Raw genomic sequence first — 27,884 nt, forward strand, 5'->3', positions numbered from 1 at the left:
CACCCCCCTGAGCTGCTCAGGGGGCTTCAGGCCAAGTGAGCAGCTCATCAGAGCCCCTGACTCCTGACCTGAGCACACGAGTGCGTCTGAGGCCCTGGTGGGGCCGTGGGCCTGATTGCTCAGTGGTGCCTGTATCAGGAGGCTCTCGCTGGTGGGGGCTTTTGTGAGCACGGTCGGTGGTCCTGGGTGAGGGTGACAGGGCTAGTGGTCCTGGGTCAGGGTGGCAAGGCCCTTGGGAATCCAGAAAGCATCAGCTTCTAGAACACTGACTTTTTTTTTTTCCTCTGGAAAGTTATCCAATGGTGTATGAATTTGTCTCTAAGGATCAGAATCCTTTTATTTGAAAGGCTGGTAAAGGGGGGGGACACTGTATAGACCAGGCTATAGGATTACCATCTTTATCAGCATCTTAGAAGGTGCAGGAAAGGGCAGGTTGCCTGCTGAGCTCCCTCCTTGGGTGAGGTGGCTGGAAGCTTGTTGCCAGGTCTGTTTAAAGAATGTAGACTCTGCCTTAACCTCTTGTTCTCTCTTTGAACCTTCTAGCAGTAAAAAATGTTGTCCAAGCACAGAAGCTGGCTGACGTGGACCGTGAGCTGGCCGCCATGCTGTTCACCCACATGCAACATGGGAGCAAGGGGCCCCAAGGTGCTTGCCGTGAGGGGGATGCCGTCCGCAGGCGCAAGCTGGAGCGGATGAGGTCCGTGCGCCTTCAAGAGTCCAGAGGAGAGCTCAGCTGCTGGGGGGCCAGCATGTTGGTGAGGGCTCCATCCGCCTCCCCTCTGCCCCCGGGTGTCCCCGTGCAGAGCCACAGTCATTGTGAATGAAAGCAGCCTGTGCTCTCTCTTCTCTTCCCCTGTGGCTCGCTCTCTCTCTCCCAAATCCTACTTGTGGAATGTATGGGAAACGGACCCTCTCAGCCACCAAGGGAGGTTTTCCTTTTTTTTTTTTTTTTTTAAAGATTATGTATTCATGAGACCGGGGGGGGGGGGGGGGGGGGGAGGGGGGCAGAGACATAGGCAGAGAGAGAAGCAGGCTCCATGCAGGGAGCCTAATGTGGGACTTGATCCTGGGACTCCAGGATTACTCCCTGAGCTGAAGGCAGGTGCTCAACCACTGAGCCACCCAGGCATCCCCCAAGCAACGTTTTCAAGTCTGGAGAGTTTTTACAAAAGCCGATTCTTGGCTCTACCCCAGGGAATTCTGTGTCCAGTTTGCTGCACCTGGGTCTTTACCTGGGCTATTAAGAAAGCTCAGCAGGGGATTCTGAGGGTCCCCCAGGTTTGGGGTCAGTGCTGTGAATGCCTTCCGTATCATGAATTATCAGTGCAAATCAAGTAACCATTCTGACTGGAAAAATTCCCATTTTTGGCTAAAAAACTAAAGAAGACCCTACCATATTTACAGCTTAGATGTGGGAGGAGAGGGTGGTTGTACCTGATGGTTTTATGGAATCAAGAAGCCACACGGGTGAGGATCACACTTTACATTAGGGCAGGCAGATATCTGAATAGAGGCAAAACCTGCTCGGCCCTTCGTGCTCACAGCAGCTGGGGAGGCTTCCTGCTGTCAGGTGCTCCTCAAAGAGAGCCAGGCAGCTGCTGAGGGTGAGGCCCCTGGGGCTAGTGGCCCCAGAGACCCCTAGGCAATGCTGCCCCCACCCCCACCCCCGGGCTCCCCAGCAGCCCCGCCTTGGAGGGTGGTGGGCCCAGCACCCTGCCAGTCCTTGATGAGTTTGGTGCTGGTGTCCTGACGATTCTTACCTTGGTGGGCTTCCTCCTGTTGATGTGTCCTGGTAGAGATTCTGCAGCTCGCAGCCCTCATTCTGATGACAGCAGTGAATTGGGAAGTAATTGGATTTCTAAATACAAGGAAATGTTCCACTAAATTCTCATGATATTCTGGGTCAGCGGCCTGGAGAATTTAAGGTGAAAGTGACTTGTTTTTATGGAGGAGATGGTGGTTTCTCCGCACCTAGAGCTCTCTCAGCCTTCAGGAGAGTTTGGGAATTTACGCGGTCAGTTGGCCCTCCGGGAGCTGGAAGTGGTGCTCAGCCTCTGGCTGGTCCTTGGCCCCTGACATGCTGGTGCAGTCTGGTGGTCTCGGGCCCTGGGGGCTGCTCATTGGAAGACAGAGAAGAGCGCTGTGCGTGGCTCACTCCCCCAGCAGTCAGGAACAGCTCGAGGGGTGGTGATGATCTGGGGGCTTCTTGGGGAAGTGGTGGAGCAGAGTTGGGCTCGACATATGTTTGCAGCAGTCTCAGTGTTCTCATGAGGGTGGCTAGGCTTTCTGTGTCTGGCACTCGGGATGGTGGCAGGTCCCACCTTCTGCTGTGGTCAGCGTCAGCCCCTATGCCAGCAGAGCCCCACCCATAGGGAGACTGTGTGCTGGGCACCTTCTCTGTGGACCCTGACCCCCCACCCAGCTTTGGGAGAAGGCTTGTAGGACATCTCCCTGTCCGGCGGGGAGGGGGTTCCTCTGAGGTTGCAGTGACAAAGCCCCATGCACTCAGGTCTGTGCAGCCACGGGGTCCCCAGGGCCTGGGCCTGGGCTCTGGACCAGCCATTCCATGTTGGAGCAGGTGCCCTAGCACTCCGAGCCTGGTACTGAGCAGGCAGGCCTGGGGCCCTGCTTCAGGCCCCTGGGGTCATGCCCCTACCTCTGCCACTTGCCCACTCCCTGCAGCCCCCAGGTTGTCTCTTATAGTAGCACTAACCCCGCTTCACACCATTCCATGCCAGGTGCCACAGAAGACAGAGCTTTATTTCCAGAAATCCCAGCAGAAGGCTCAGCAGTCTCACTGCTCTGGTCACTGGGCTCTGCTGCCTGTTGGGACCTGAGGATTCCAATAAGTGTCTCACCCTTTGCCTGCCTGCCTTTTGAATTGATTGAGAAATTAGAAGCATGGCGGAGAGACCCAAGTGTCACCTCTGTCACTGATGACTCTAGTGATGGGTAAAGCAGATCTTGGAGACTTGGCTCCTATCTGTCGAGGTGCTTATCACACTGAGTCTAGAGCAAATGCCAGACCCAAGCTGCCTGGGTGACACCATATGGCTGTGGGCCGCCTCCACAGGCAGGATCCTTCCCACTAACCCCACCACTGGTGAGGAGCAGTGCAAACACCCGGTGTTCCAGGCAGGTGGATCCCAAAAGGAAGGGTTGAGAGAGGGAGGGCTATGTCTGGCTGGTTCATATCGGAGAAGTCACCCCATGTCCTGTGGGGTGCCAGGCTTCCCGACAGCCTCCTCTGTGGTGTGGCAGGACACAGGACAGGCAAGGAGTCTCCCCTTCACAACCCCCAGGATCATGTTGACTCTCCCTGAGGCTGTTCACCACCTGGTCCATGGTAAACTGGGAGTGACCCGCACTCCATCAAGAAGCTCTAATCATCTCTGTCTGTGTGGGGAGGCCTCAAATATAAGCACAAATACCATCCCGTTTTCAAATCCCCAGGGAGAAATTAAAGACTTGGCCTCAACTCTCTTGCTAGGGGAAGGCCAAAGTTTTGGATGTTGGAAGTCAATATCCAAAGTGATTTAAGTCAGAAACCATATTGGATCCTTACTTCTTGAGTTGAAGTCCAGAGACATTCAGACATCCTCTGCCTGCTGATGTCTGGGCCTCCTCAGGGTTCAGAGGGTCTTAGCACGGGGCCTGGCTCATTCCCCAGCACGGGGCATCCCCTCCTAGGTCCTAGATCAGGGCAGCCTCCAAGGACCTCACCTTTCAGTGTAAGTCACACAGGAAACCTAAGCCAGTCTCCAGCCTCTAGAACACTTTGTGTTGGCCAAGCCCAGTGAATCAGGGCATGGAGGAAGGAGGTGGATGAAGGACCGCAGGCTGAGCTGTGGCTGAGCCCCCTAAGGCAGCGTGCCAGCTGTCTGGACCGTGGCCTGGCTCAGGTTACACAGGCGCCTGCTCACAGACGGGGCTCCCGGCGCCACACTGGGGACCTGGCCAATGAGCACATAACTAGTCTTAGTAGCTTTGAGGTCATTTCCCCCCCTTTTGTTAGAAACCTTTGCTTCTAATTCCCCATCATGCTGATGCCAGCCTTGAGGCATGGGAAGAGGTGGCCTCATGGGTGGTTGTAGTCTCTTGGGAGCCTGCAGGGCAGATGCCACCTTCTACAGGGAAGACCACTGCAGGGCTGATTGGAGCCAGGAGTGCCGTGTAGACCCGTTTACTGTCCTCTGGACCTGAGGATGGGCCAATCCCATCCAACCCGGGTGTCTGGGGAAGGAGGAGGTGGTGATTCCAGAAGAAATTTGGTATTCAGCATGGGAGTGGGGGAGGTGGCCAAACAGCCCTTGAGAAGGAGAGCCAGCCCCATGATGGTGGCCTGGTTTGGCATTTGTGTCCCACAGATTCAGCAGAATATCCGCGCACAGCACGCACGTGACCTGCAGGTCATTGCTGCCTATCGGGAGCGTACGAAGGCAGAGAGCATCACCAGTGCGCTGAGCCTGGCCATCACCACGATGCACACAATCCACGTCACACTGGGCACTGCCGAGTTCTTCGAGTTTGCCCTTAGGAACCCCCACAACACACAGCACACAGTGACCATTGAGGTGGACAATCCTGAGCTCAGGTAGGCTTGAGTGGCAGCCCCGACAGGGTCCCTGGGGGTGTCTACAGGTTCTCCCTGAAAGCCGGGCTGCTCTCATCCCTGAAGGGGTCCCACTGGTCCTGGCTTTCACCCCTGGTCCTAGGTGCCAGCTCTGAGTGGGCGGGCGGAGGACTCACTGGGAGTGCTGTGTCTCCCCTGCTATCTAGCATCATCCAGGACAGTCAGGAGTGGAGATACTTCAAAGACGCGGCCAAGCTGCACACGCCGGTGGAGGAGGACATGTTCCATCTGCGGGGCAGCCTTGCCCCGCAGATCTTCCTGCGCCCACGAGAGACCGCTCACATCCCCTTCAAATACCAGACCTTCTCTGTAGGGCAACTGGCCCTGGCGCAGGTGGGGAGGCCATTCTTCCAATGCCAGATGGACTTGTCAGGCACGTGGGCAAATCCCATTTGGCTAAATAATAGTGGGGCATTTCCATGTGTCCCCCTGTGCTGCTCAGACCCGTTAGCCTTCAGCAGGTCACCTGCTCTCCCAGCCCCTATGCATTGGGCTTCAGGAAAGGCTGGACTGTCTCCTCTGAGTGCTCTGGGTATAGGACCTCTCCCTTACGTTAGAAGAGATGATGGGTTGAAACTTTGCTGCATTTTGTGTTCACTAGTTAATGCTGTGTGCCCACGTCTTCTGTAGCATTTGCTCCTCTGCTGGAAATGCAGGCGTGGAGGTTTCCAGTGATGGGTGTGAGTGGTACATGCCCGTGTGACTGGTGGGATGGGTGGGTAAGGGTGCAGGGCATGCATTTCATCCTGAGCTTTTGGAGTCAGTTCTGTAGGATGGTTGTCACTTAAACGGGCTTGAGGAGCTCTCAGAGACACACAGAATCCTCAACAGGCTCTTTAGATGCACTTTTGGGATAAGAGATCGTAAAGACAGTGAAGACGTCAGGTCTTTGACTTCAGGCAGAGCCAGTTACATGTCCAGTGAGCCTTCATAGTTCATGGCCACCCCTGTTCCCTCTTTGGGGCTGTGAGTCTGGTTCATGACAGTGGTCACCCAGACAGCCACCCAGTGAGAACCCATGAGACGGCGCACGGGAGCCCTCTGCCCTGGTGGCAGCTGTTCCTACAAAGAGATGTCCTGCAGGTAGTGGCCATCACCCTCGGACTCCCATCTCATGACCGATTGGTTTCTCACAGCCCTCTGCTGAGCTCGGATCTGAGAAGGACACGGATACCGGATTGCCCCAGAAATCCAGTGCAATGCCCACTAAGCATGCCAAGGTAAGGGGTAGGAGATCTCTGATCCCAGACACTCCTGGGGTTTTGCCTGAGAGCCAGGTGTCCTCTGAGCAGACCCGGTGAAGCATTCCTGCCTTCTGTTGTTCCTCAGGCCCCTAGGACCTGACCCTCTGTCCTTTATTGCACCTCCTACCAGGGTGGACTTTTCATGTCCTGATAGGGCAGTGACTGCTTCAGGCGATGTTGGTATGGCCTCTGGGTGGGTGTCCTGCATGGAAGCCTATCCCCAGCCACTGGCCGCCTTGTAGCCTTTGGTGGTCTGCGTGCCTGCCCCATGGCCCTGGGAGGACAGCTGTCCCAGCACGTGGCCACCACACAGGGGGCTAGACTAGCCCTCTGACCCCGTCCACCACATCCCACATCCCATAGCACCAGTGGGAGTGGCGTGCAGTTACTTCTGGAAACCTTCATTACTGCCTGGGAGGGAGGGCATGTTTGCACACACACCTGCAGCCTGCCTTTAGGATATCCTGAGGGAGAGCTTAGGACACTTGTTTTTAGGAATTTCTGAAGCTCTTTTTTGGGTAGACAAATGCCTTTGTGAAGTAGTTTGAAAGTAAAAACAAAAGCAACAAGACTTTGCCTTGTCCCTGCCCCCTGAGAATGGGTTTTATTAGTGGGTCCCAGATAAGAAACGGTTCCCAATTGCAGGCCTGTGTTCCCACATCACGGTGGTGTCAGCTTGTGCCCACGGCCCCATCTCTAGTGGAACCTGCTGTATTTCACTTACTGTAGAGGCACAGCTTTGCCTTGGTCAAGGAGTAGGTCCGCTCTCTATGTAGGGCTATCAGTGGAATCTGAGAGCCTGGTACATTTGCCATATATGGATCTGGAGTCTGAAGGCAAACCCCAGAGAGCTCATGAGTTCACCCATAATGACCCCAGGATGTGTCCCTGGCCGATGAGGACTTTCAGCCTAGTACATGCCGCTGTCCCTGCCCTGGTCAGCAGCAGGCCTTCTGAATCTCCTGGTGTCCCCACTGCTCACTTCTCATGTTTGGTGTGTGTGAGTTGGGGTCCACTGACCCTGGCTCCCCGTGTTTGTGGTCTACCTCGGGTTCATTGCCTGTGCTCATTTTCACCCTGGGAAATGGGGACATTCAACTATTTTCATTCTTTCTGTACTTGTTAGCTGTGATTTGGCAATGAATGAGAATTTCCCCACCAGCAGTTTGGTTGCCCTGAAATATATGTTATATCAGAAAGTCAGGATAGATGTTGGATTCTTTTTTTTTTTTTTTAAGATTTTATTTATTCATGAGAGACACAGAGAGAGGCAGAGACATAGGCAGAGGGAGATGCAAGGAGCCCGATGTGGAACTTGATCCTGGGACTGGGATCACGACCTGAGTGAAAGGCAGATGCTCAACTGCGGAGCCACCCAGGCATCACAATGTTGGATTCTTTGATTTTATTTATCAGTTTTCAAGATAATAAACTATACCCTAGCAACCTCCAGAGGAGGTCATGTTTTTGGAGTCTCATTATGAACACGTGGTTTCAGGTTTGCTGCTTCTCCTGTGACAGGCATTGGACGCTAGACCTGCCCGCTCTCTGACACTGATACCTAGGTTAACTGCTAACGTGCTAACCAGGTCACTGGAAGGGTAAAACCAGCACTCCCAAGCTTTTAAGGTGGTGGAAATGTCAGGAAGTGGCTGTCTGCCCCTTCTTGTGCTAGAGGACTCGGTTGAGCCCAAGACTCCATCTGAAGGAGGGTGTCACCTGTTGGTGCTGGGTCTGTAGTGTGGGAAATAAGCCCCAGGACCCAAGCCCCACTTGGGAGGGACTGCTGGACCGGGGCGGGTCACTGGGTGAGGCTGACCAGAGAGTCCTTGTCCTCCCAAGCCTGGCTCTTCCCTGCACTTCCAGGAGTGGCCAGGGGGAGCAGACATGTGGACTGAGGGGGTGCCCAGCCGTGAGAGCAGGTGGGTGGGGTGGGGCAGAAGCCTGGTCTGCAGTGGGCATAGCAGCTGAACACACACGTGCTCCTGTTAGACCCGAAGTCTCAGACTAGCGGTGCAAATGTGGCCAGTGTCAAGGCACAGATGATGGGGTGGTGGGTGTGTTTGTGGGAGCTTCTCTCCCAGCCAAGGGAGCACATGTGATGGGGGAAGACCTTTCAGGTGAAGTGTGACCTTGCGTGAAATCCAAAGGTGGGAAGACAGCCAAGAAAAGATGGGACCAGGCCCACAGAATCTTGAAGGGTGGCTTCCTTGGTGGGGGGCTGGTGGGGCACCCAGAGCTCAACAGTGTGGATGGTGGGTTCATCCCAAGTGGGGATTTGGGCTCCTGCTGGCTGTCCTGTTATGATTTATGACTTAAACATGCTCTTATACATAGAGCTTTTTACATATGTACATCTGAAAGGTTTCACAATAAAACGTACCAGAGCAGAAGAACGTCTTACCCGTGTGGAAGGTTTGCAGACCGGGTTCTGTTGCTGTGGGAAGGTTGCCTTGGGTGTCAGGCTGCATGCCTGGCCTCATGCAGGGCCTGGAGGGCTCAGGGCCAGAGGGAGATACCCGTTCTTTCCCTTTCTCTCTTTCTTTTTTCTTTTAAAAGGATTTTTTATTTTTGAGAGAGAGAGAGAGAGAAAGGGGCGGAGGAGAGAGAGAGCATGCATGTGCATGCACTTGGGAGGGCTGCAGGGGCAGAGAGAATCTCAAGCAGACTCCTTGCTGAGTGCAGAGCCCGCCGTGGGGCTCCATCTCATGACCCTGAGTTGAAACCAAGAGTTGGATGCTTAACTGACTGAGCCACTCAGGTGTCCCAGTAACTTTTTTTTTTTTTTTTTAGAAAGGAAGTTTGTATCTCTAGCCTTTCTTGTTTAGGTTCAGAATTAAAGAGCTTGTGCTCCACTACCACCCATGAGGACTTGGAGAGGTTAACGTCAGACCCTCTGGGCAGCTTCCCAGCATGCACATGGCAGGCATGTTGGGAGATGGGTCGGTGGCTGAAGGAGTATTTGACATTGGGGCTGTCAAATTGAGCGCTGACACATTTGAGGCATGTGTGTCACGGGAACATGTCCACATGCAGTCCCTGTGCTGGGTGCCATCCCCTCTGTGGGGACCTGCTGCTGCAGATTCAGCCCACCATTTCTGACAACACCTGTGCTTCCCACGTCACGGTGCGGGGGGTGGGGGGACTGGGCCCTGTGGATGCTGGCTTGGTGCAGGCAGCTCTTCATGAGCCCACGTGCCAGCCCTGATGCTGGCAACCTCTGCTCTCCTGGCAGGTCTTGTTCCGGGGGAGTGGCGGTAAGCCCATCGCCGTGCTTTGCCTAACCGTGGAGACCCAGCCCCATGTGGTGGACCAGGTTTTCCGCTTCTACCACCCAGAGCTCACCTTCCTGAAGAAGGCCATCCGCCTGCCTCCCTGGCACACGCTTCCAGGCAGGTCCCATCTGTCCCTGCGGCTGGCATTTTGCAGGTTCCACAGATGGCTAAAGGTTTTTCCCTCAGGGTGACAAGTGGCATCATCACATTCTCCTGTGATGCTCTTATCCCAACCTGTGACCCATCTGTAAAGTCTGCCACCTGCCCTTATGGTTTGAAATGGTGACCTTTTCGCGTCCTCTGAGATGCGAGGGTATGCCCTTGGCTGGCTAATCCCACTTCCTAAAGCCCACGGCCCCGAGGGCTGTGCCTGGAGTGCGCTCGCGCCTTCTGCTGCCGCGTCACTTGTCTGCTTCTGGTCTGGTGCTTTAGAGTGCAGCAGCGTCCCCGTGTCTGGCGCCCTGCACCATAGCCCCCCCCCCTCTTTACTTTTGGTCACTCTCTTCGGATAAGTGCCTGCGGGTGTGGCTTAGGGCGGGAGTGCCAGTGCCCACGTGGGCGGGACAGTAGGAAGGGTGGCATTGCTGTCTTCTGGTGTCTGTGGGGTACCTGTGATGGGCCAGCAACATCATGTGGCCCGGGCCTGTCCAGAAGACGTTTGCTATGATATTCCCTGCAGCAGGTGCTCCCGTGGGAAGACCTGGTGAGGAGCCCCCAGTCTATGTCCGATGTAGCGACCCCAACGTCATCTGCGAGACCCAGAATGTGGTAAGTTCTGCCGAGCGTCTCCCAGTCAGTGCCTGGTCATCTGAGCCCCTGGCCTCCTGAGGCCTCTTCACGGCGGCTTTTGAGTTAAGTGGTGTCTTTCTAAGGTGCTAAGGGGCTATTTTGACATCCTTGTGGGAGCTTTATGCATGAGTTTTCATCTTTTCTGCTGGCAGATCAGTTCTTGGATTACCTGAATTCAAATGAAAAAAAAAAAAAGGCATGAAGCAAAGTGAATAAAGTGAGTGGTAATTAAGCCACTTATTAATTGCCATTGTGTAAAGAATAAAGGCAATAATTATGTTATGACTGGTTAGGAAACTGGATAAAATCTCCTGCAGAATATAATTATTGAACTCAATATGAAATCAAGAAGTTAATGATTTTCTTTTTTGCAGTGAAGAAAAAAACGAATTCTGCCTAATACTGAAAATGCAACACCTGTTGGGAGGGAGGGAGCCAGTTCCTGCCCGCTTTCACCTGCCAGGGGCTTGGGGGGGAGGCAGGTGGTGTTCTCAGGGCGCCCATGTCCGCCAGGGCCCCAGGGAGCCTCGGGACGTGTTCCTGAAGGTGGCCAGCGGTCCAAGCCCAGAGAGCAGAGACTTCTTTGTCGCCGTTTACGCGTGAGTCTGTGAGCCCAAACCTGGGAGGTCTGGAGGGTGGGCGGGACTGGGAGGCAGCCACAGCATCCCAGAGGCCGCCTGGGCTCATGCTGAGTTCCTGATGGGGCACATTGTTGTGGGGCCTTCAGCCACGGGAGGTGAGACTCCACGGCTGGCTGGCAGGGGCCTCACAAAGGACGCCATCGGATCAGAGTGGCCCCGCGGCTTGCAGAGGCATGGAGAGCCCACCAAGGAAAGGAACTTGGGGTGGCGTCTGCCCCAGAGCAGTGCCTGGCTCCGTTCAGGGGACAGGGAGGGTGGCAGTCTTCATCCTCCGTGCCTGAGATGGTGATCACATCGCCTTCTTGCCTCTCCCACTCAGTTGAAATAACCCTGTTCCTTTACCTTGTTCTGGGAAGTCTCCTCTTCCAGTCCCTTGAGGATCTTCTTTTTTTTTTTTTTTTTAAAGATTTTATTTATTTATTCATGAGAGATACACAGAGGGACAGAGACATAGGCAGAGGGAGAAGCAGGCTCCCTGCAGGGAGACTGATGTGGAACTTGATCCCAGGGCCCTGGGATCACTCCCTGAGCCAAAGGCACACACTCAACTGCTGAGCCACCCAGGTGTCCCCCTTGAGGATCTTTTAAAACTGGGGTAGGCTGGGGGCTTCTGAATAGGACATCTGGGATTGGGGCAGGTGTAGCCATGCTCGGTTCTGGTCTCTGGCCGTGTGGAGAAGCCCGAGGGGCAGGGTTATCGAGCCCCATTTCCAGGGAAGGGCCAGTGGCCTCCAGCACCAGGCAGCTAGGACGGGGCCTGTGAGCTCAGGTCTGGGTGGCCTCTGAACCCACATACTCTTCCACGGCACTCTTTCCACAGGCTTTGTCCCAGACCACCTGGTTTGGGACTGTTTTGTTGCTGGTAGAAGCCCACATTACCACTCACACAGGGTGTTGTGGTGCAAAGTCACAGTGGGCCTTCAGAGTGGGGAAGGTGGCTGCAGGGATGATGGCAGCTGGGCTCCAGCCTGCCCCAGTTGTCCTGGCCACCTTCTTGGCCTCTTCCTGGTCAGTGCTGCTGTCCTCACCACCATTGATCACGGTTTCTGTCCTACACAGGGATCGTTGGCTGGCGACACCCATCCAAATATGGCAGGTCTACCTCCACTCCTTGCAGCGTGTGGACGTCTCCTGTGTCACAGGCCAGCGGACACGCCTATCCCTTGTCCTTCGAGGGACACAGACGGTTAGGAGAGTGCAGGCTTTCACCTCACACCCTCAGGAGCTGAAGGTAGGTCGCTGGGTGTTCTCTGGCCTCTCCCCATCCTCACCCCACCTGGGGCACGGACGGTGTGGAGACTGGCTGCAGCCAGTGTGGGGCTGAGGATCGGCTCACAGCTCCTTTAAGACTCTTGGCAGAGTCTTCATTCAAACTGCCTTTTATTGGATCTGCCATCATGGAATGAGTGACATATAAACCCTATAGGCCAATTTTTAGAATTATTGGAAGGTAAATATTAATAGAATTTTGGAATTAATTTAGCCACAACTATGCGTCTGGGTAATGAGGGCAATGCAGACTCCTTGCTGAAGCTTACAGCTGGAGCCTGTTAAGATTTCCCTCTGCTGAGGCAGCTCTGGTGCTAAGGGGACTGTTGCCACATGGAGGGGCACTTGCCCATGCGGGTGGTGATGCGGACTGAGATGCACTGCAACCCTGACTGTGTGGCTGCGTCTGGCTTCAGACCTGGCATTGTCACTCGGTCCCCTTCTGACTTCCTGCAGGCCATGTGCCCCCTGCCTCTGAATAGCTGAGGTCCCTTGGGATTCTCGTGCACTGGCTGCAGGTGTTCAGGGAACCCCTCTGCACAGCATGAGGGACTGCATACTGACCCGCCTCTCTGCTGTTGTTTTGAAAGACTGACCCCAAAGGTGTGTTCGTGCTGCCACCACATGGGGTGCAGGACCTGCATGTCGGTGTGAGGCCCCGCAGGGCAGGGAGCCGGTTCATCCACCTCAACCTGGTCGACGTGGACTACCACCAGCTGGTGGCCTCATGGCTCGTGTGCCTCTCCTGCCGCCCGCCTCTCATCTCCAAGGTCTGGAGGGGAACCTGCTGGGTCGTGTGTGGTATGGGTGCTGTGTCACCTCGCTGTCTCCTGGTCCTGTGACCGAGTCTCCTCCGCAGTCTATGGCCTGGGGGTGGGGGCGGGGGTTGCTCCTGTACAGTGAGCCCCCTCGGCGGGTGTCTTGTCATGTCTATGGAGACATAGGTCGGGCTGTACGTGCAGAGCAGGCTGAGGAAGGCTGACACCCCTGCCCACACAGGCTTTCGAGATCACACTGGCTGCAGGGAAAGGCAGAGGCGCCAACAAGCGGATCACCTACACCAACCCTTACCCCTCCCAGAGGACCTATCACCTGTACAGCGACCACCCTGACCTGCTGCAGTTCAGAGAGGACTCCTTCCAGGTGCGGGAAGCGCTGCGTACAGGGTGTGCGCACTGCATGTGGGACACCCAGCCTCGGCATGTCCCAGGGGCCCCGAGGCACAGGGGTCTCCAGAGCCCCGGGAGGGGGCAGTGCTGATCTGCACCGGTGGTACTGGGAGTAGGGGCGGCCACCCCTCTCTCAGCAGTTCTGCCCATGCGGCTAGGGCCCCCACATCTGGGCACTGTCACAGGGCTTCTGGTGGCCAATTTACCCTGCAGTTTATCAGCGATTTTATTCGCAAGTGTCCTGCATGTTAGCCTTTTCTCTGTTGCAAGTATTTTAACGACAGTACAGCAGATGGCAGTCTGTCTGTCATTGGAAGGTGTTTCTTCAGCTGTGAATCTCCCCTGGCAGAGAGCGTGGGCAGAGCAGTGGTGTCCTGTAACACGGGGAGGTTGTGTTCAGAACCTCAGGTGCCTGGCAGCAGTGGGGGCCAGAGCCTCGGTTTACCCTGCTCTGTCAGCCTGGGTTTGCATGTGTTGACCATGCTGGCATGGAGAGCAGGGCTGCAGTAGGGCTAGGATCTGATGCTTGCTTCCAGATTGGGGGAGGAGAGACCTACACCATCGGCCTGTGGTTCGCACCTCGGCAGAGCCCCGGGGAGGAGGAGATTCTGATTTACATCAATGACCACGAAGACAAAAATGAAGAAGCCTTCTGCGTCAAGGTCGTGTACCAGTAAAAGAGCAGCCGGAGGTGCTGGTGGGGCTTCCTGTCCTGGGGGCTCTGTAGCCTTTTGTCCCCTCGATGACCTGCTGGGGCTGCTGGTGAGCATGGCCGAGGGTGGTGTGCGCGCCGTGCCCCTGCCCAGTCCTCCTGCCCAAGTAAGCGCTGCCGTCACCAGCTGTGCCACGAGCCCCGCGGGCGTCCTCAGGGTACGAGGCTCGTTTCTTCTGCTGCACTCTGGCTGTTGTCACTGTCTATGACATGTTGATTTACTTTTTAGGAATATATATTTTATGAATCATCTTAAGTGATAAAATTATGTATTCTTACTGGATTTTGTACAAACATTATTTGCTATGCAATATTTTATATTGGTGTCCTTTCATATCTTTTTTTAAGTTACGTATGAAATACTAAACTTTTACCTGTTTTCTCTATTGATGGTTTTCTTGAGCGTTCTCTGTTGTTTTCACCCTTGTCAGATGCTCTGACATAACCAGGCATAAGCCCGGGTTTCCTTGGAGGACAGCATGGCTGAGGGACGGTGGGGTGGCCTCCCGGAGACTCGGCATGGGCCGTCCGAGGCGGGTGAGGTGCCTGCCCTCTATTGTCATGGCTCCCGTTGGTTCTGCCCTCCCCCGAAAGGACCCTTGTAATTACATTGGTCCCACCTGGAAAATCCAGGGTCACTGCTCCATCTCAAGGTCCTTACCTTAATCCCACCTGCAGAGTCCCCTTGTCACTCATTCACAGCTTCCAGGGATTAGGATGGGGACACCCTGGGCAGAGGCCTTTTGTCCACCAGAATCCCATTGGCCAGAACCCAGTCACATGGCTGCGCCTAGCTCCAAGAGGTCTGGGAACTGCCGTATCAGGGTGTTATTACGACTGAGCAAATGGGAACAGGTTTGGGGGGATGTTTAACCTTGGCCACAGCTGTTGGTGGAGAAGCTGAGAAGAGGCCTGGTAGCACTCTTGGAGACAGAGGACCGGGATGGAGGATGGAGCGTGGACCAGAGGCAGAGTATTGTGAGGTTTTACAGCAAAAACTTCACTGTTAGTTCATTGCAGACTCGGATAAGAAGGGAGCGCGGTGCCTGAACACTGGTGGGTGGTGAGCCAGGCTGTTCCTAATTCTGAGGTGATGAGAAGGTAGCAGAGTGGTGGCCAGCCATCCCAGTGTGCAGATGAGTAGCTGAAACTGCTGTGGAAGCAAGCCTGCGGTGGGTTGGAGGGGTGTCCCCTGGCACCATGAACTGAGGAGGCTTCCTGCAGTTAGGAGCAAGACCCAGGGCTCGGATGTGCTCAGACACAACTGAGCAGGCCCCGGAGAGATGGTCAGTGAGGCAGTGAGGCAGCCCAGTGGCCAGCTGCCATGTAGATGAGAGGTGCCCCTGACTTAGACCTCGGTCCTGTCGGTGGGGTTGAAGAGTACATCCGTGCTGGAGCCAACCTGTTCCCCATGGCTTCTGCCTGTGTGCGGGTCCCTAGCCCTGCACTAGGGTGTGCTCCACAGAATGGCGTGGAGGAGAGATTCTGGGGAAAGTTCTTCACGTGTATTTATGGGTCTTTGTGCCATGTGACAACGTACCAAAGTTCATCTATGCTGTTGTTTGGAGGCCTCACCTTGTATTTTCTTAAAGGGCGGCCTCTGAGTCTGCATACACAGGGCAAGAGTTGGGCCCACACCCTATGCCGGTCCAAGCACTGGTAGCCAGAACAAGGGCACCAGCTGCAAGACTGTGGGGACCCCTCCAGGCCTCTGTAGTGTCACCCTCTGAGCTCCATGTGGGGGTCACAAGGTCTTGTCACTCAACCACCACCATCTAGTGGCTCATCCATCCCGTCCCTTGTGTTCCTCTTGCCCATCAAGGTGCACGGGGGGAGATGGCATGCTCTGTTGGCCTTGCTTCATCGGTCTTCTGCTGTTTCTGCGAGGCCACGCGGCTCTAATTAAGTATTTTCAGACTTGCTGCCGCCTGTGACAGGTAGGGAGATGTGCTGGCAGAGTGCTGGGGTTTTATCCTACTAGATGACTTTAATGTTTATGGATATGATTATGAAACTGTTACATTCCATTTCTCTCCTGCTCCCTCACTGGGGAGGGTGATTGGGACCACTTTCTCCTCCTCTTGTAGAAAACCTCAGCCAGGCGCACATGCTGGGGGATCGATGGCTGGCCCGATGCAGGGTCTGTGCCAGGGGTGGGGCAGAGGGCCTCGGCCACAGGAGAATCAGGTGAGAGAGGCAGGAGGAGTCGGAGGGCCTGCTCGGCTTCGGGGTGGTGGCTGGTGGGAAGTCTAGAGCCCCCTGCTACAGAAGCAGCCCAGCGCTGCAATCATGGGGCCAGGGAGGGCAGACATGAAGGGAGCAGCTATGGGGGGCGGGCGGCAAGGGTGACCTCCCTGGGGGCAGCTGATGCTATGGTGATAGATGTGGGCTAGCTTCTCAAGAGAGCAGAGAAGGAGGTAGTCCTCTGTGGTGCTCCTGGAAGGTCTGCATACCCTGTGGATTGTGGGTGCATTTGGTGCTCCTTAGGGAGACCAGCTGTCCCTGAGGACCCCTCGCTCCCTGTTGTGTGTGGCCATGCCCTTCCTGTGCCCCTCGGTGCCTATGCTGTGTGGCTCCTGGTGGAAGGGCAGGATTTGGGTCTGTCTGCCTGGGGGCTAGGGTTTTAGGACGTAGGCTCCCTGCTTTCTGTGACTGGCTTCATAGGCTGGGCCGGGCTGAGCTAAGACCGCCCCGCCCCCCGACTATGCTCTCACACCTGCTGCATTGTTGAGCCCTGGCCAGAATGTCCTCCCCAAGGAGTTGCTGTGTTGGTCCCCGTCCTGGCTGAGACGCAGTGGGACGGAAAGGAGGGGGCAAGGACACCCGTTGGGAAGGGTGCCTGGGACCTTCCCCTCCCATCTCCTCCCATTCTGGATGCTTCTGAGAACTGGGAAGTCACCGGGTGGCCCCTTTTCTGAGGGAGGCAGATCCACAGGGAGCCTGTTTTGTCCTTGCACCCGGTGGGGCCGCAAGACCTTCCTTATCCCATGTCTCGGCTGTGAGACAGACTGTGCTGGGTCACGGGGGCCCTTCTGTGCTGGGTGCCCTGCTGGGGCACCACGGAAACCTGGCCAAGTCATCCTGACTATGCCTGTGAAACGTACCGTCATGCCACACTGGTGTCCCTCGGGACCCTGCTGTGTGGAGGCAGGAATGGTGGCACGACAGGAGGGTGCTGGGTGGCGGGTGCCCCTCCTGGACACACCCGGGCTAGCCCATGGGTGACTGGTTCACTGGAGCCCTGGGAGTTGGCCATAGCAGCAGGAAGCAGTGAGACAGATGCAATTGGCCAGAGCAACTATGCTCATTCACTTATTCATCACTGACTCCATTGTTCATTCATTCATTCTTTCACCCAACATGGACTGGTGGGTGCCCCTCTGTGTTGGGCACTGTGCAGGGGTCGGGGCAGGTGGTGCCAGAGATGGACATGGTCCCTGCCCCAGGTCAGGACCTGTCATCTTGTGGGGCTCAGACAATAAACATGGTGCATCCTATAGCGTCGGTCAGGTAGTGACAGTCTGAGGGGGAAGAGCTGCAAAGGGCATGAAGAAGGGATTTTCTGTTTTAGAAGGAGGCGGAGGCCTCTCTGAGGAGGTGATGTTGAGCAGAGCGAGGAATGAAATTGCGTAGGCAGGAGTGGAGGGTCTGGGCCAGCTCACAGGGGCCCATGGGCTGTGGGGAGGAGTCTGGATGTGGTTCTTGGTGATGGGGCTGGAGTGGACAGGTGCCCTGCCTGTGACCAGAACCTGGGGCTGAATTAGTGAGCTGCTTTACCCCCGGGCTGGCCCAGGGCCGCTGGAGCAAGCGCTGTGAGCATGGAAAGGTGGGCCTTCTCTCCTCTGTGAACCCCAAACGAGTTCTGAGCAGGTGCCCAGGATGAAGACTAGTGTTTGGGCTTCCGTTGCCAGTCGTGGGGTGCAGCTGGTGCTGCGACAGCCCGGGATTTACATGAGAAAGCCGCCCGCCTCGGGGATCTCCCGATAAGGAGCGGTTGCTTTCTTCCTGCACACAAAACCACACCATCTTTCAACAGGAACGTTATCATTTCCATCAAGGGCATTTTCGGGTGTTATTATATTTCTTCCCTCTGCTCCTCCTCCTCTTACCCCTGTTGAAAGCCACTTTTAACTAAATGGAGTCAAATGAAAGCCAGATTAGCTGCTTTGCTTTTCTCATGTCTGATAATGATTTAATGCTATGTTTGTCTCTATTTAGAAATAAATTAAAGCACCTTTAAAAATTGTTGCTTCAGGTTTTAAGAGGTTGGAGAAAACAGCCATTATGTTTCCTTAACAACCTTTTCTTCCTCCTCCTGCAGAGAGTTGAGGTCCATTTGTTGGCCTGACCCCCAATAATCTCAGCGTAGCAGTTTATTTTATTCGCCGAGAGCTTCACGGAGAGAGGGCAGAGTGAGGGAAGCAGCCTGCAGCCCGCCTCGAGGGGGTCCGGGTGGGTCCTGGGTCTGGACGGGTCCTGGGTCTGGACATGGGGGGGGGTCACACTGCCCTCGCCCCAGTGGACTGGCAATGAATTTTGAGGCCCTTCCTGCTGATGAAGAGGGCGGAGGAACACCGCATATCCTGGAAACCTTGTTAGGTGGGATGCACCTGCTGGCAATGCTGCATGGGCCCTGTGACTTTGACCCTAAGGACCAGCCAGGTGTGAACTAGTCCACAGGAGGCCAGAGGGGCCTTCTCTCCATGTTGGGGGAGGCAGCACGCTGCTCCGGGGCCGTCAGGGAGGATGTGAAAGGCTGGACTGAGGAACTGTCGCTCCACCCGGGGAGGGGTGAATTGTGTGTTCCAAAATTCACATCCACCCAGGACTCAGCATGTGGATTTACTTGGGAATAGGGTCTTTGCAGCTGCCACGGAGGTCACGATGGGGATGGAATTATATTGGATTAGGGCCGTCCCTACATCCAGGGAGAGCGTCCTTACAGAGATAGAAAGGGACACACAGAGAAACTGGAAATGTGATGACAGAGGCAGGGAGGGGAGGGATCCGTCTACTGGCCGGGGTCCCCAGGATCGCTGGAAGGCTCCAGAATCCAGGACAGAGACATGCGACTGAATCTCCCCCCGGAGCCTCCGGAACCAGCCCTGTCTGCACCTGCAGTTCACATGTCCAGCCCCCAGAGCTGAAGGAGAATATGTTCATGGTGTTCCAGGCCACCGAGTCTGTGATAATATGTTGTGGTGGCCCTGGGAGATGAGCACAGAGGAATTCTGGTCGCATGCGGAACTGGGGGTCTTCAGGGTTCACAGAACTGGCAACCATACTTCTAGTTCTTTGGGAGCGTGGGGGACAGCATGCTGTAGAGCTAAGGAATGACCACCAGTGCAGTGCAGGGATCCTTGGTGCCTGGGGAGACGCAGCAGCCTCCGCTTGTCTGTCATCCTGGTTTGTCAGCTGTCCTGAACCAATCTGGGCCTCAAGGTTCCGAAGACAAATTTCATTACAAGAATTCATCCTTGAAATAACCACACGCCAAAGTGATCTCCTCCATGGGAGGCAGCGTCGCTACGACATTTAAGGGAAAAGAATCCAAGGAGACTCCTTTCTTGTTCAAGTTCAGACAGGTAGGGAGACCAGGCTTGGGTCTGTGCCTTCCACCCCTCCACCCTGCTGCTGCCAACCACCACCTCCTGGCTGCTCTCTATGCTTGCACATGGCTCCTCTCTGCCAGGTGGGGGTCCTCAGTCTCCCCTCTGTGAGTGAGGTGGGTCCACTTACCAGTGCTGAGGAGAGGCTCAGGTATTTAGCTCTTAGGAGGAAAGTCAAGGTCTCTGTCCTCAAGTCCCATGTGGGTCTGATATGTCTAGGCTGAGCAGCTCTTCCTCGCAGGCCTCCTTGGGCTGTGAAGTATGAGTTGAATCCCAGCTGAGAGTCCTGACCCAATGCCCCTTTGGGGCAGCCACCCCCCCCCCCCCCGAGAGTGAGAGCTGAGCATGTAGGGAAGGCCTGCCCACAGCTCCCAGCCTGGATGCTGCCTTTCCTGAGTCCCCCAAGTCCTTGTACGACTGTGACCAGTGGGTCCCCAAGAACAAAATGCAGCCAGCTGCCACTTTACCCCAGGCCTCTGTGACAGCTTCCTCTCTGTCCTGGACCAGCTGCTCTGCTTTCGGAACTCCTGGCAAAACCAAACCACCAAACTCCTGGCCTCATTCACTCAACAACTGACAAATGTGCAGAGCCCAGCCTCCATCTGTGCCTCTTTGGGACTCACACCAGCCTGGGCCTGGAAAGCCCCGCGGACGTCCTGTTTCACAGGCTGGGCCCATGAGGCTGAGGCCCAGGTCAGCCGCCCAGGCCCACGTCCTGGCTCCTTCCCCCTAGTGCTGGGTTACAGTGGAATGCATGGTGCTGGTGGCTGGAAGACGTGGGAGGGGAAGGAGGGCCTCCTTGATGTCACCTGGTGATGAGCACAGCACCTTCCAGCTCCGTTTGGCGCTCTGGACCTTTCAGACTGCCACCCATGACCCCGCTTCGGGTCCTGCTGGTAGGTTGGGGACCCCCCACTCAGTAGGCCCGGCCCCTACCTGTTCCTGTCTCTGGGCTTCCTTCCTGGTGTCTGACCCTCACTGGGGGTCTTGATACAAGTAGCGTCAGGCTGGCCTCAGGGTGGGCAGGAGCCTCTCTCCCTCCAGCTGCTTTGTCCCCTGCTCCTAATGACAGGCATGCTTGGCTGCTTGGCTGTGCACCGAAGGACCTGGATGTGGGGGCACCCTCACTGGTCCCTGTTCCCCCCTCCCCCATTGGTATTCTGCTCTCTCCTCCCACACAGGCCCCCGCCCTAATTCTTCTCTCTCTCCGTGAAGACCTCTGGTTCTGGGGCTCTCTCGCCTCAACATTTGTTGTCTCTGCCTCTCTGGCCTGGCCTATCTCTGTCCTGGCCCCTCCCAGCCACAGACCCCACTCTCCCCACCACCACTGTGGTTAGAGCCCCTTTCCTGGCCTGGGAGTCAGGCTGCTGCAGTACTGGGTATGGCAGGGAGCTGGCTGAGAATGTTGTAGGAACTTGCTGTATGGACCAGATATGGCGAACTGAGGTTCTGAGGCTCCATCCACTCAGCCTTGGGGCTGTGACCAGGGCCTACCTTCTGCTCCCACCCCCAGGCTGACCTTTCTATGGAGCCAGACCCCAGGGTCCAGGAGGAAACTGACCGGCCAGTCTCTCTGTGTTCTGTCCTGCATCCTGTGTCCTGGGGAGGCCCTGCTGGGACCAGTCTCCATCATGCGCTGGCTGCCATACTTGGTCATTTACTGGGCCTCTGCAGCCTTCTTGACACTCACTGGTTCTAGCTCGAAGCCCCCTTGTTCCGTTCCCATAGCTCTAAGCTGACATGGCTGTGACTTGTGGCCCCGGGGCCACTGGGAATTCAGAGTCCCTGTCTCTTTAGAGTTAGCCCAGGCCTGTGAATCCAGCCTCAGGAAAGATGTTCGTGCCTGCCCACCAGTGCCACAGTGGCCCTGCTCCTGGCTGCCCCTAAGGCCGGTGCATATAGGCAGGTTCCGAGTCAGAGGAGCAGCCTGGAGCAGGGTGGAGGAGGGACAGCTTGACTGTTGCTTTGGACACAGTCTGCACAGGCGCTTTGGGGATGAAGGAGCTCCTGTGATGTGTGCACAGTGCTGTGCCCAGCATGAGATGGGGACCGGCTGGGTGGGCGGGGTCAGCATGTGGCAGGGGCCATGTAGGAGGAGAGGACACCAGTCCCTGTCACAGGTTGTGGGGGGAGGGGGGATGGGAGGGAGGGGTTGGCTAGGCCTTCCAGAATACTAGCTGCACTTCCCAGGCACCCCCAGCCCTGGGGAGGGGGCGCTGCTCCGGGTTTGGTCCTCCAGGACCCTGGGGCCCCCCCGAGGTTGGGCAGCCTGTGTCAGGTCTCATAGAGAGGAGGTGTTTGGACCCGAGCTAGGTGAACCCTATGGCCCATCTCAGGGGGCTCCTCATACAGTGCCTTCGCCCCGGCGGGGAGCAAGGGGGGCCCGGCACCTCCCCGCAGGCCAGGGCACTGCTGCTGGGCTTTGAGGAGGCAGGTTCATGCAGGGTGAGTTCTGTCCGTCACCTGCAATAACCCATTGTGAAAGGAAGCTGGGAAAACAGAGACAAAATCGATGAGGATTTGGAAACAGGCACTGCTAGAAATCGTTTTATTTCCCGAAGCAGCATGGCCTGGAAGAGATCTGAAGTCTTGGTCCCGAGGGAGGCCTGGGACAAATGGGAGAGAGAGGCCTGGTCCCGGGAAACAGCCGCGCCCCCTCCCCAGTCTCTCCCTGACCCCTCTGGATCCACCCCCACAGTGGACAGGGAGGGGCAGTGCTCAGACTGGGAGGGCGCTGCTGCACGTGTCACAGGCGGGGAGGGGGCGCTCCAGGGGAGTGGACGGTAAGCTGTGAGGATGGGATGCCCTCGGTGCCTGCAAATGTCCCTGGGCACGTGGCCCTGCAGGCCAGGAAGTGACCAGGCATGACTCTACTGGGAGGCCATGTAGGTTGGTTGGTTCATTCACTCTTTCATTCATTCATTCACTCACTCAATCCACAGCTGCATCTCGGGATCCCCAGGCAGCATCCGTCTGTCCAGGCACTCCGACCTATCTCCACATCCCGGGAACACAGCCGGGTCACTGCTGCTCGCTTGCAGTCCCTGAGGTCAGTGCACTGATGGACGGGAGCCCTGGGTTCCTGGGGCTTAGGCAGAGGGCAGCCCTGGTCTGCCTGGAGTGCTGGTTGGAGCCACTCACTGCTCTTCCCATCTGCACCCAAACCCTCTCTGGGCTTGGGGAGATTTATGCCCCAAGGGGATCAGTGTCGCTGGGTTTTATGGTGCATTAAGCTGACAAGCAGGCATCCACGTCAGGGCCCAGGCTGGGTGCCTCTGTTGCTTCATGGATGGGAACGACAGCCAGTATTTCTGAAATGAATACTGTAAAGACCACAGTAGTATATCAATGGTCCTACACAGGGTTATTAAAGCAGGTTAACTGAATAATTTTCCTAGAATAATAATGTTTCCTAAGGATTATGAATGAGTCTTGGTCTTTGCTTGGCGCCATGAGCCAGAAATGTCCAAGGGTGGCTCCCTGTCGCTGTGTGAGTCTGCAGGGCCTGTGAGGATCCCGTGGGAAACGAAAACTGATGCAGGTACTGGAGGCACACTGACAGGGTCACGTGGAGACTAAAGGCAATTTCCAGGTGCTGCGTCACAGATGCCTTTCAGATACCCCATGCACAACAGCTGCAGAAGTGGGCGATGCCTGGGGCTGCGATATGGAGGGTCTGAACAGGGAGGCTGGCTTTAGCTAGGGGCCTGGGGACTTCTGGGGCTCATATTAGCTTCCCCCACTGTGCAGAGGCAGGAGCTGGGGGGAGATGCCTGGAGGGGCCCTGCTGCCTGCACCCCAGGTGGAGGGAGGGGCTGAGTCAGGTGCCTAGCACCTATAGGAGACATTAGCCGGCCAGGGTGGGAGGTTTAAAGGACCCTATCCTTTGAGGATGTGTACCTGGCCCTGGGGGACCTCAGACCCCGGTCAGTGAGAGGCTACCTCAGGGAGCCTGTGGCTCTGAGCCACCCCTCCGTGCAGGAGGAAAGTCCACCAGTCATTGTCAGGCCCAGGCTGGATGCTTGCTTGTGGTAGGGACACTCCTGCCCCATCTCATGTGGCCACGCAGCAACATGGGACCTCGTGCGTACTTGGTTTAATGCTCTGTTGTTGGAAATTAGGAACAACTTTTCAGCAAGGGGCCCTGCAAAGTATGTAGCGGGTCGAGTCACTCCTCTGGGTGGGGGTGGAGCTTCCCCAGGGAGGGGCTCTGAACCTCTGAGGGGAGAGTTTGGGAGGAGCCCTGGGCCTGTGCAGCTCAGCCTGTCCCCACTGCCCTCTCTCCTCGGGGCTTGCTGGTGTGCGGCGAGCCTGCATGCTGGTGTGCATGCCCCTACCTGTGACAGGTGGGCAGTTCTACCCCAGTCACGGTGGGGGGTGTCAGGAAGCCGGTGTTGCCTCACACCTAAGCTACTGTCTGTGGACTCCCTTCCTGGGCAGAAACCTGCTGTCTCTGTCAGCCCCATGCTCCCTTTATCCCACTTGCTTCAGAGCGTGGTGGGTGTAAGGGTGTGAGAGGCAGCTTCAAGCTATACTAATGCTGCAAAACAAACATCTCCCGAGCTCAGTAGCTGACGACAGCAATGCTGCTTTTTTGCTCCTGAATTTCTGGTTGCAGTGGCTGTGGTGGCTCTGCTTTAGGCTGCAGGACAGGGTCAGCCTGGCCCTGTAGGAATCTCGTGCTGGGACCAGTGGCCTCCCAGGGCCTGTTCTCCACGGTGGCAGAAGCACAGAGGGCAAGTCAGAGCACCAGGCATGTGATCACTGGGCTCACACCACACCTGCTCACACTCTGTGGACCAGGGCAAGCCCCATGGCAGAGGACATGATGGTGGGGTCCCGCTGTGAGGATGGAGGTGGGAGTTTGGGCAGTAATTCAGTGTGCCCCTGGGGTCTTGTGTGGTGACCCCCTCAAGTGCCAGCAGGAGACTCAAGATTGGGTTCTCAGAAGATCCTTGAACCCTGGGGTCAGCTGACTAGTGAGTCGAGTCCTGGAAGATGAGCTGTGTGGGGCTGCTGGTGGAGCAGGACTCTTGCCGTGGAGACTTTGGTTGGACAGTGTGGCTCGCAGTGCTGGTTTTGGTCAGGGCCCTACAGGGAAACTTGTGGTGCCCCTAGAAGGGATGCTCTGTGCTTGGGACTAAGGGGACAGAGTAAGGCATGCCCCTGCTCAGTGCTGCTTGTGAGCGGTGGGTGAGACAGATGTGCCCTGGACGTGTGCCTGTGGTGCTGCAGGGGAGCATGTGGCTATGGGAACCCACACAGGGGCTGCTTGCCTGGCAGGGGTCTTCCCAGAGGAGAAAAGCCTGCACTGAGACTGAAAATTGGTGAGACTGAGGCTGAGATTGGTGTGTGCGTGGGAAAGAGTGTTCCAGGTGGAGGGCCGGGTGAGTGAATTCAATCCCAGGGATGGGGGATGGGTGAGACGCCAAGTTGCCATGTGGGGCTCTCGGGATCCGGTAGGGAGATCACGGTGGGGCCTGACCCTCCATGCACCGCAGGAAGGCCCCGGGAAGCTGGCTGTGTCCCAGGTCGGAGAGGCCTGGGGTCTGCGGGGCAGGGGGCAGGCGTGAGGATCCCCACTCTGCCACCTACAGGGGCACCGCAGGTCTGGAGCAGAGGAGGGACTGGCTCTGGGGGCTCCGCTACTCCTGGGGGACTGGGGGCGGCGTTCCCTACAGTCGGCTTCCTGCACAACTTCAGGCCACCTTAGTGGCCTCATTAAGGCCCTCGCTGATTCAGCCTGGGCCAGATACATAAAGTGATAATGTGACAGCTTTAATTAGAGAGGCCTTTTCTTCATAAATATATGTGCCAGTTAATGAGCAGTGGGAAGGAGGCTGGGTTTGCAGCCGTTGCCAGCCATGAATCGTGTGTGCAGGAAGAAGCAAGGCGACACTCCCTTGAGGCCTGTGCCCTCCCGCAACCCACCTCCACCTGGAGTCCCAGGGCCGAGGACTCACTGCAGAATCCGGGCCTCGGAGTCCCCGGGCTCCCAGGCAGGGGCCCCTCCTGAGACCCAGTGGGCTCTCAACCTCCAGGAAGGGAGCGAGTGGGTTGGTGGGAGCCAGCTTAGCCCCATTGGGTCCTGCCCTGCCTGGGCCTGGACGCCTGGGGAGCAGGGCCCGGCCCAACCCTGCCTCAGGGTGCTGGGCACTGAGCTTGGGGCTGTTGATGTCACCCAAGCTAGGGGTAGTGAGGCCACAGTCTGGGCCTGAGGCCCCTCTGGTGGTGGGCATCTCAGCCCGGACCCCTTCCTGCCAGGCCCAGCACAGTCCCACCTGGAGCTGCGGGGAGGCCCAGGGACCACAGTCCCCCACCCCACGTCCTGTGCAGGAGGCTCACACACACCTGTCAGGACCCCGGGCAAGCCTGTTAGTCTGTCCTCACCGCACTGGCTCCAGCTGAGCAGTGAACTTTCTACAGTGCCCAGGTGCAGCCTAATGAGGCCCACGTCCCGGAGCACCTGGATCCATCAACAGATAATTGGGATGGCTCATCCATACAGCAGGATGCTGATTAGCCACGAAGAGGGATGAAGAGCTCACGCACCCTGTGACACAGCGCTGGGTGAAAAGCAGCCAGACCCAAAGGGCCGTATATCATCTGATCCCTCTTACTTCAATATCCAGAGGAGGCAAATCCCCAGAGAGAGAAAGAGGATTTGTGTGGTTGCCTAGAATGTGAGGGAGGTGGGATTGCTGCCAATGCCTCCTTTTAGGGGATCCAATGTTCTGGAACTGGGTACAAGTGATGTTGTGCAACACTGTGAATGTACCAAAACCCACCAAACCCTTTAAAAGGGTGAGTTTCACGTCTGTGAATTCTGTTAAGAGAAATGGAGCAAGGGTGGGGGGTGGAGACCTTACCTGGCCCATGGAGATGTTCTGGTAGGAAGGCGAGGACGCTGGGCCTGAGCCTGGCAGCACCGGCGTTGACCTTGGCCAAGAGGGGTCCTGGCTGAGATCCCTGTGGTCATAGCCCCCAGAATGCAATTCAGTGGACAGACTGCAGGGCAGCAGCCCCAGAGGCCTGGCGCATCCCTACCGCCTCACGCCCAGGTTGGACCTGTGGACATGTGCCACCTGCAGAGTGCAGGGACCAGGCAGCTTGACTGGGGGAAGCTGAAGCTTCCCATGGGCACCAGCCTAGAAGGAGTTAGTGTGACCTTTGCTCTGCTCAGGCTGGCTCAGAACATTGTCCCCGGTGACGGTGATGACTCAATGCTCACATCACTCCCAGCTATGGCTTGCCTGTCTTGTCATTGTCCTACTATCTCCTCCCCAGCAGGAGGAAAATTAGCTTCCTGCGAGTATGAAATGAAGCATGGGCAGGACAGTCACCCCTGCCTCCCTGGGTGGGTGGGATGGGGGTCTCTGGGCTCATCCACCCTGGAGTTCCATTGGTGGGCTCTGCATCCCCAGTGCCAGGGCCTGGTGCTCAGAGCCTCTGGTAAACGTCCCCCTGGCTGTGTCCAGCCCAGCCACCCATGTCCGTATCCCTGCAGAGGTACATCAGTGGTTCAGACTTAATAAAACAGAATGGGGTGGGTTTGACTCTGGCCTGCTTCTGAAGAGAATTTTTCTAATTTTTTTTTTTTATTGCTCCAGCATGAGCAGGGAAGTTGTAAAGCGTAGCTTCCTCTCGGCTTCCCAGGTACCTCCTCGTGTGACCAGTTAGGATGGCACTAGCGGCACTGTCCTGCTCTTGGAAGCCAACGATGAAGCAAGGTAGTGAGGCAAGCACCACCGGTCGGCTCTGAGGGGCTCCTTGGGTGTGTGTGTGTCATTCTCTGGGTGAGAAGCTTCACCCTCTAAACTGCTAACTTTTGGATTTCATGGGTCAATAAAAATAATTTTAAAAAGTATCAGAGAAGCAGTTTAGAATTTCCGACTTGCTATTTGCTAAGTAAGGGCGTTGAAAGGATTCCTTCTAAACCTGAACGACTCCAGTCGCCCCCATTTCATCAAAGGAAGAACATGTAAATGCTCAGAATAAGGAAGGATACACTCGAGAAAGGGCTGTCCTGTAAATGGGATACGCTAATGGGAATGGAGAACTGTCCTCGTCGGCAGCTGTCACAATGCTGCAGGTGGGGGCCTTGCTGACAGCAGACCTGCATCTCTCATGCTCTGGAGGCTGGAAATCCGAGGTCAAGGCCTGGACTGATTGGGTGTCTGGAGGGGGGGGGAGCTCTCTGGGGTCCCTTCATAAGGGTGGTAGTCCTGCCATGGAGCCCTTCCTTGTGACCTTGTCACCTCCCAGAGGCCCTGCCTCCTGACACCCTCACTTTGGGGGTTTGGTTTCAACACTCTAATTTGCGGGGGGCACAGTGTTCACGTTACAGCACCTCCATTTCTTGGAGGACCGGGGGCGGATACCTCACCACCGATGGGCCTTGGTGCTCCACCTAGGGTAGGCAAATCCTCTGCCCTAAGGCTCCTCCAGTTCCTGGAAGGTGCTGGAAGGGAGGAAGAGCAATGGAGGTGGAGGCAAAGGAGGGCCAGGGATCTAAGGCATTCCTGCTCCCAGCCTGGCAGGTG

General features: G+C 56.3%; 1 protein-coding gene across 15 annotated transcripts in view; it reads left to right on the forward strand.

Moving 5' to 3' along the window:
• The window catches only part of NPHP4 (nephrocystin 4), a 129,984-nt gene extending 102,813 nt beyond the window's left edge, over positions 1-27,171 (forward strand). For 6 of the 15 annotated variants that reach the window (XM_072819907.1, XM_072819908.1, XM_072819915.1 and 3 more), the window contains 11 exons: positions 544-755; positions 4,368-4,594; positions 4,780-4,966; positions 5,770-5,853; positions 9,113-9,269; positions 9,832-9,920; positions 10,455-10,540; positions 11,642-11,813; positions 12,442-12,621; positions 12,851-12,994; positions 13,557-14,118. In XM_072819907.1, coding sequence (XP_072676008.1) covers positions 544-755; positions 4,368-4,594; positions 4,780-4,966; positions 5,770-5,853; positions 9,113-9,269; positions 9,832-9,920; positions 10,455-10,540; positions 11,642-11,813; positions 12,442-12,621; positions 12,851-12,994; positions 13,557-13,697 — 1,679 coding nt within the window. In that variant the 3' untranslated portion in view covers positions 13,698-14,118. The other 9 variants (XM_072819909.1, XM_072819911.1, XR_012027987.1 and 6 more) reach the window with 8 other exon arrangements.
• Positions 27,172-27,884: the final 713 nt, after the last annotated feature.

This window comes from Canis lupus, chromosome 3 (assembly GCF_048164855.1).
Source record: "Canis lupus baileyi chromosome 3, mCanLup2.hap1, whole genome shotgun sequence".
Classification (NCBI taxonomy): domain Eukaryota; kingdom Metazoa; phylum Chordata; class Mammalia; order Carnivora; family Canidae; genus Canis; species Canis lupus.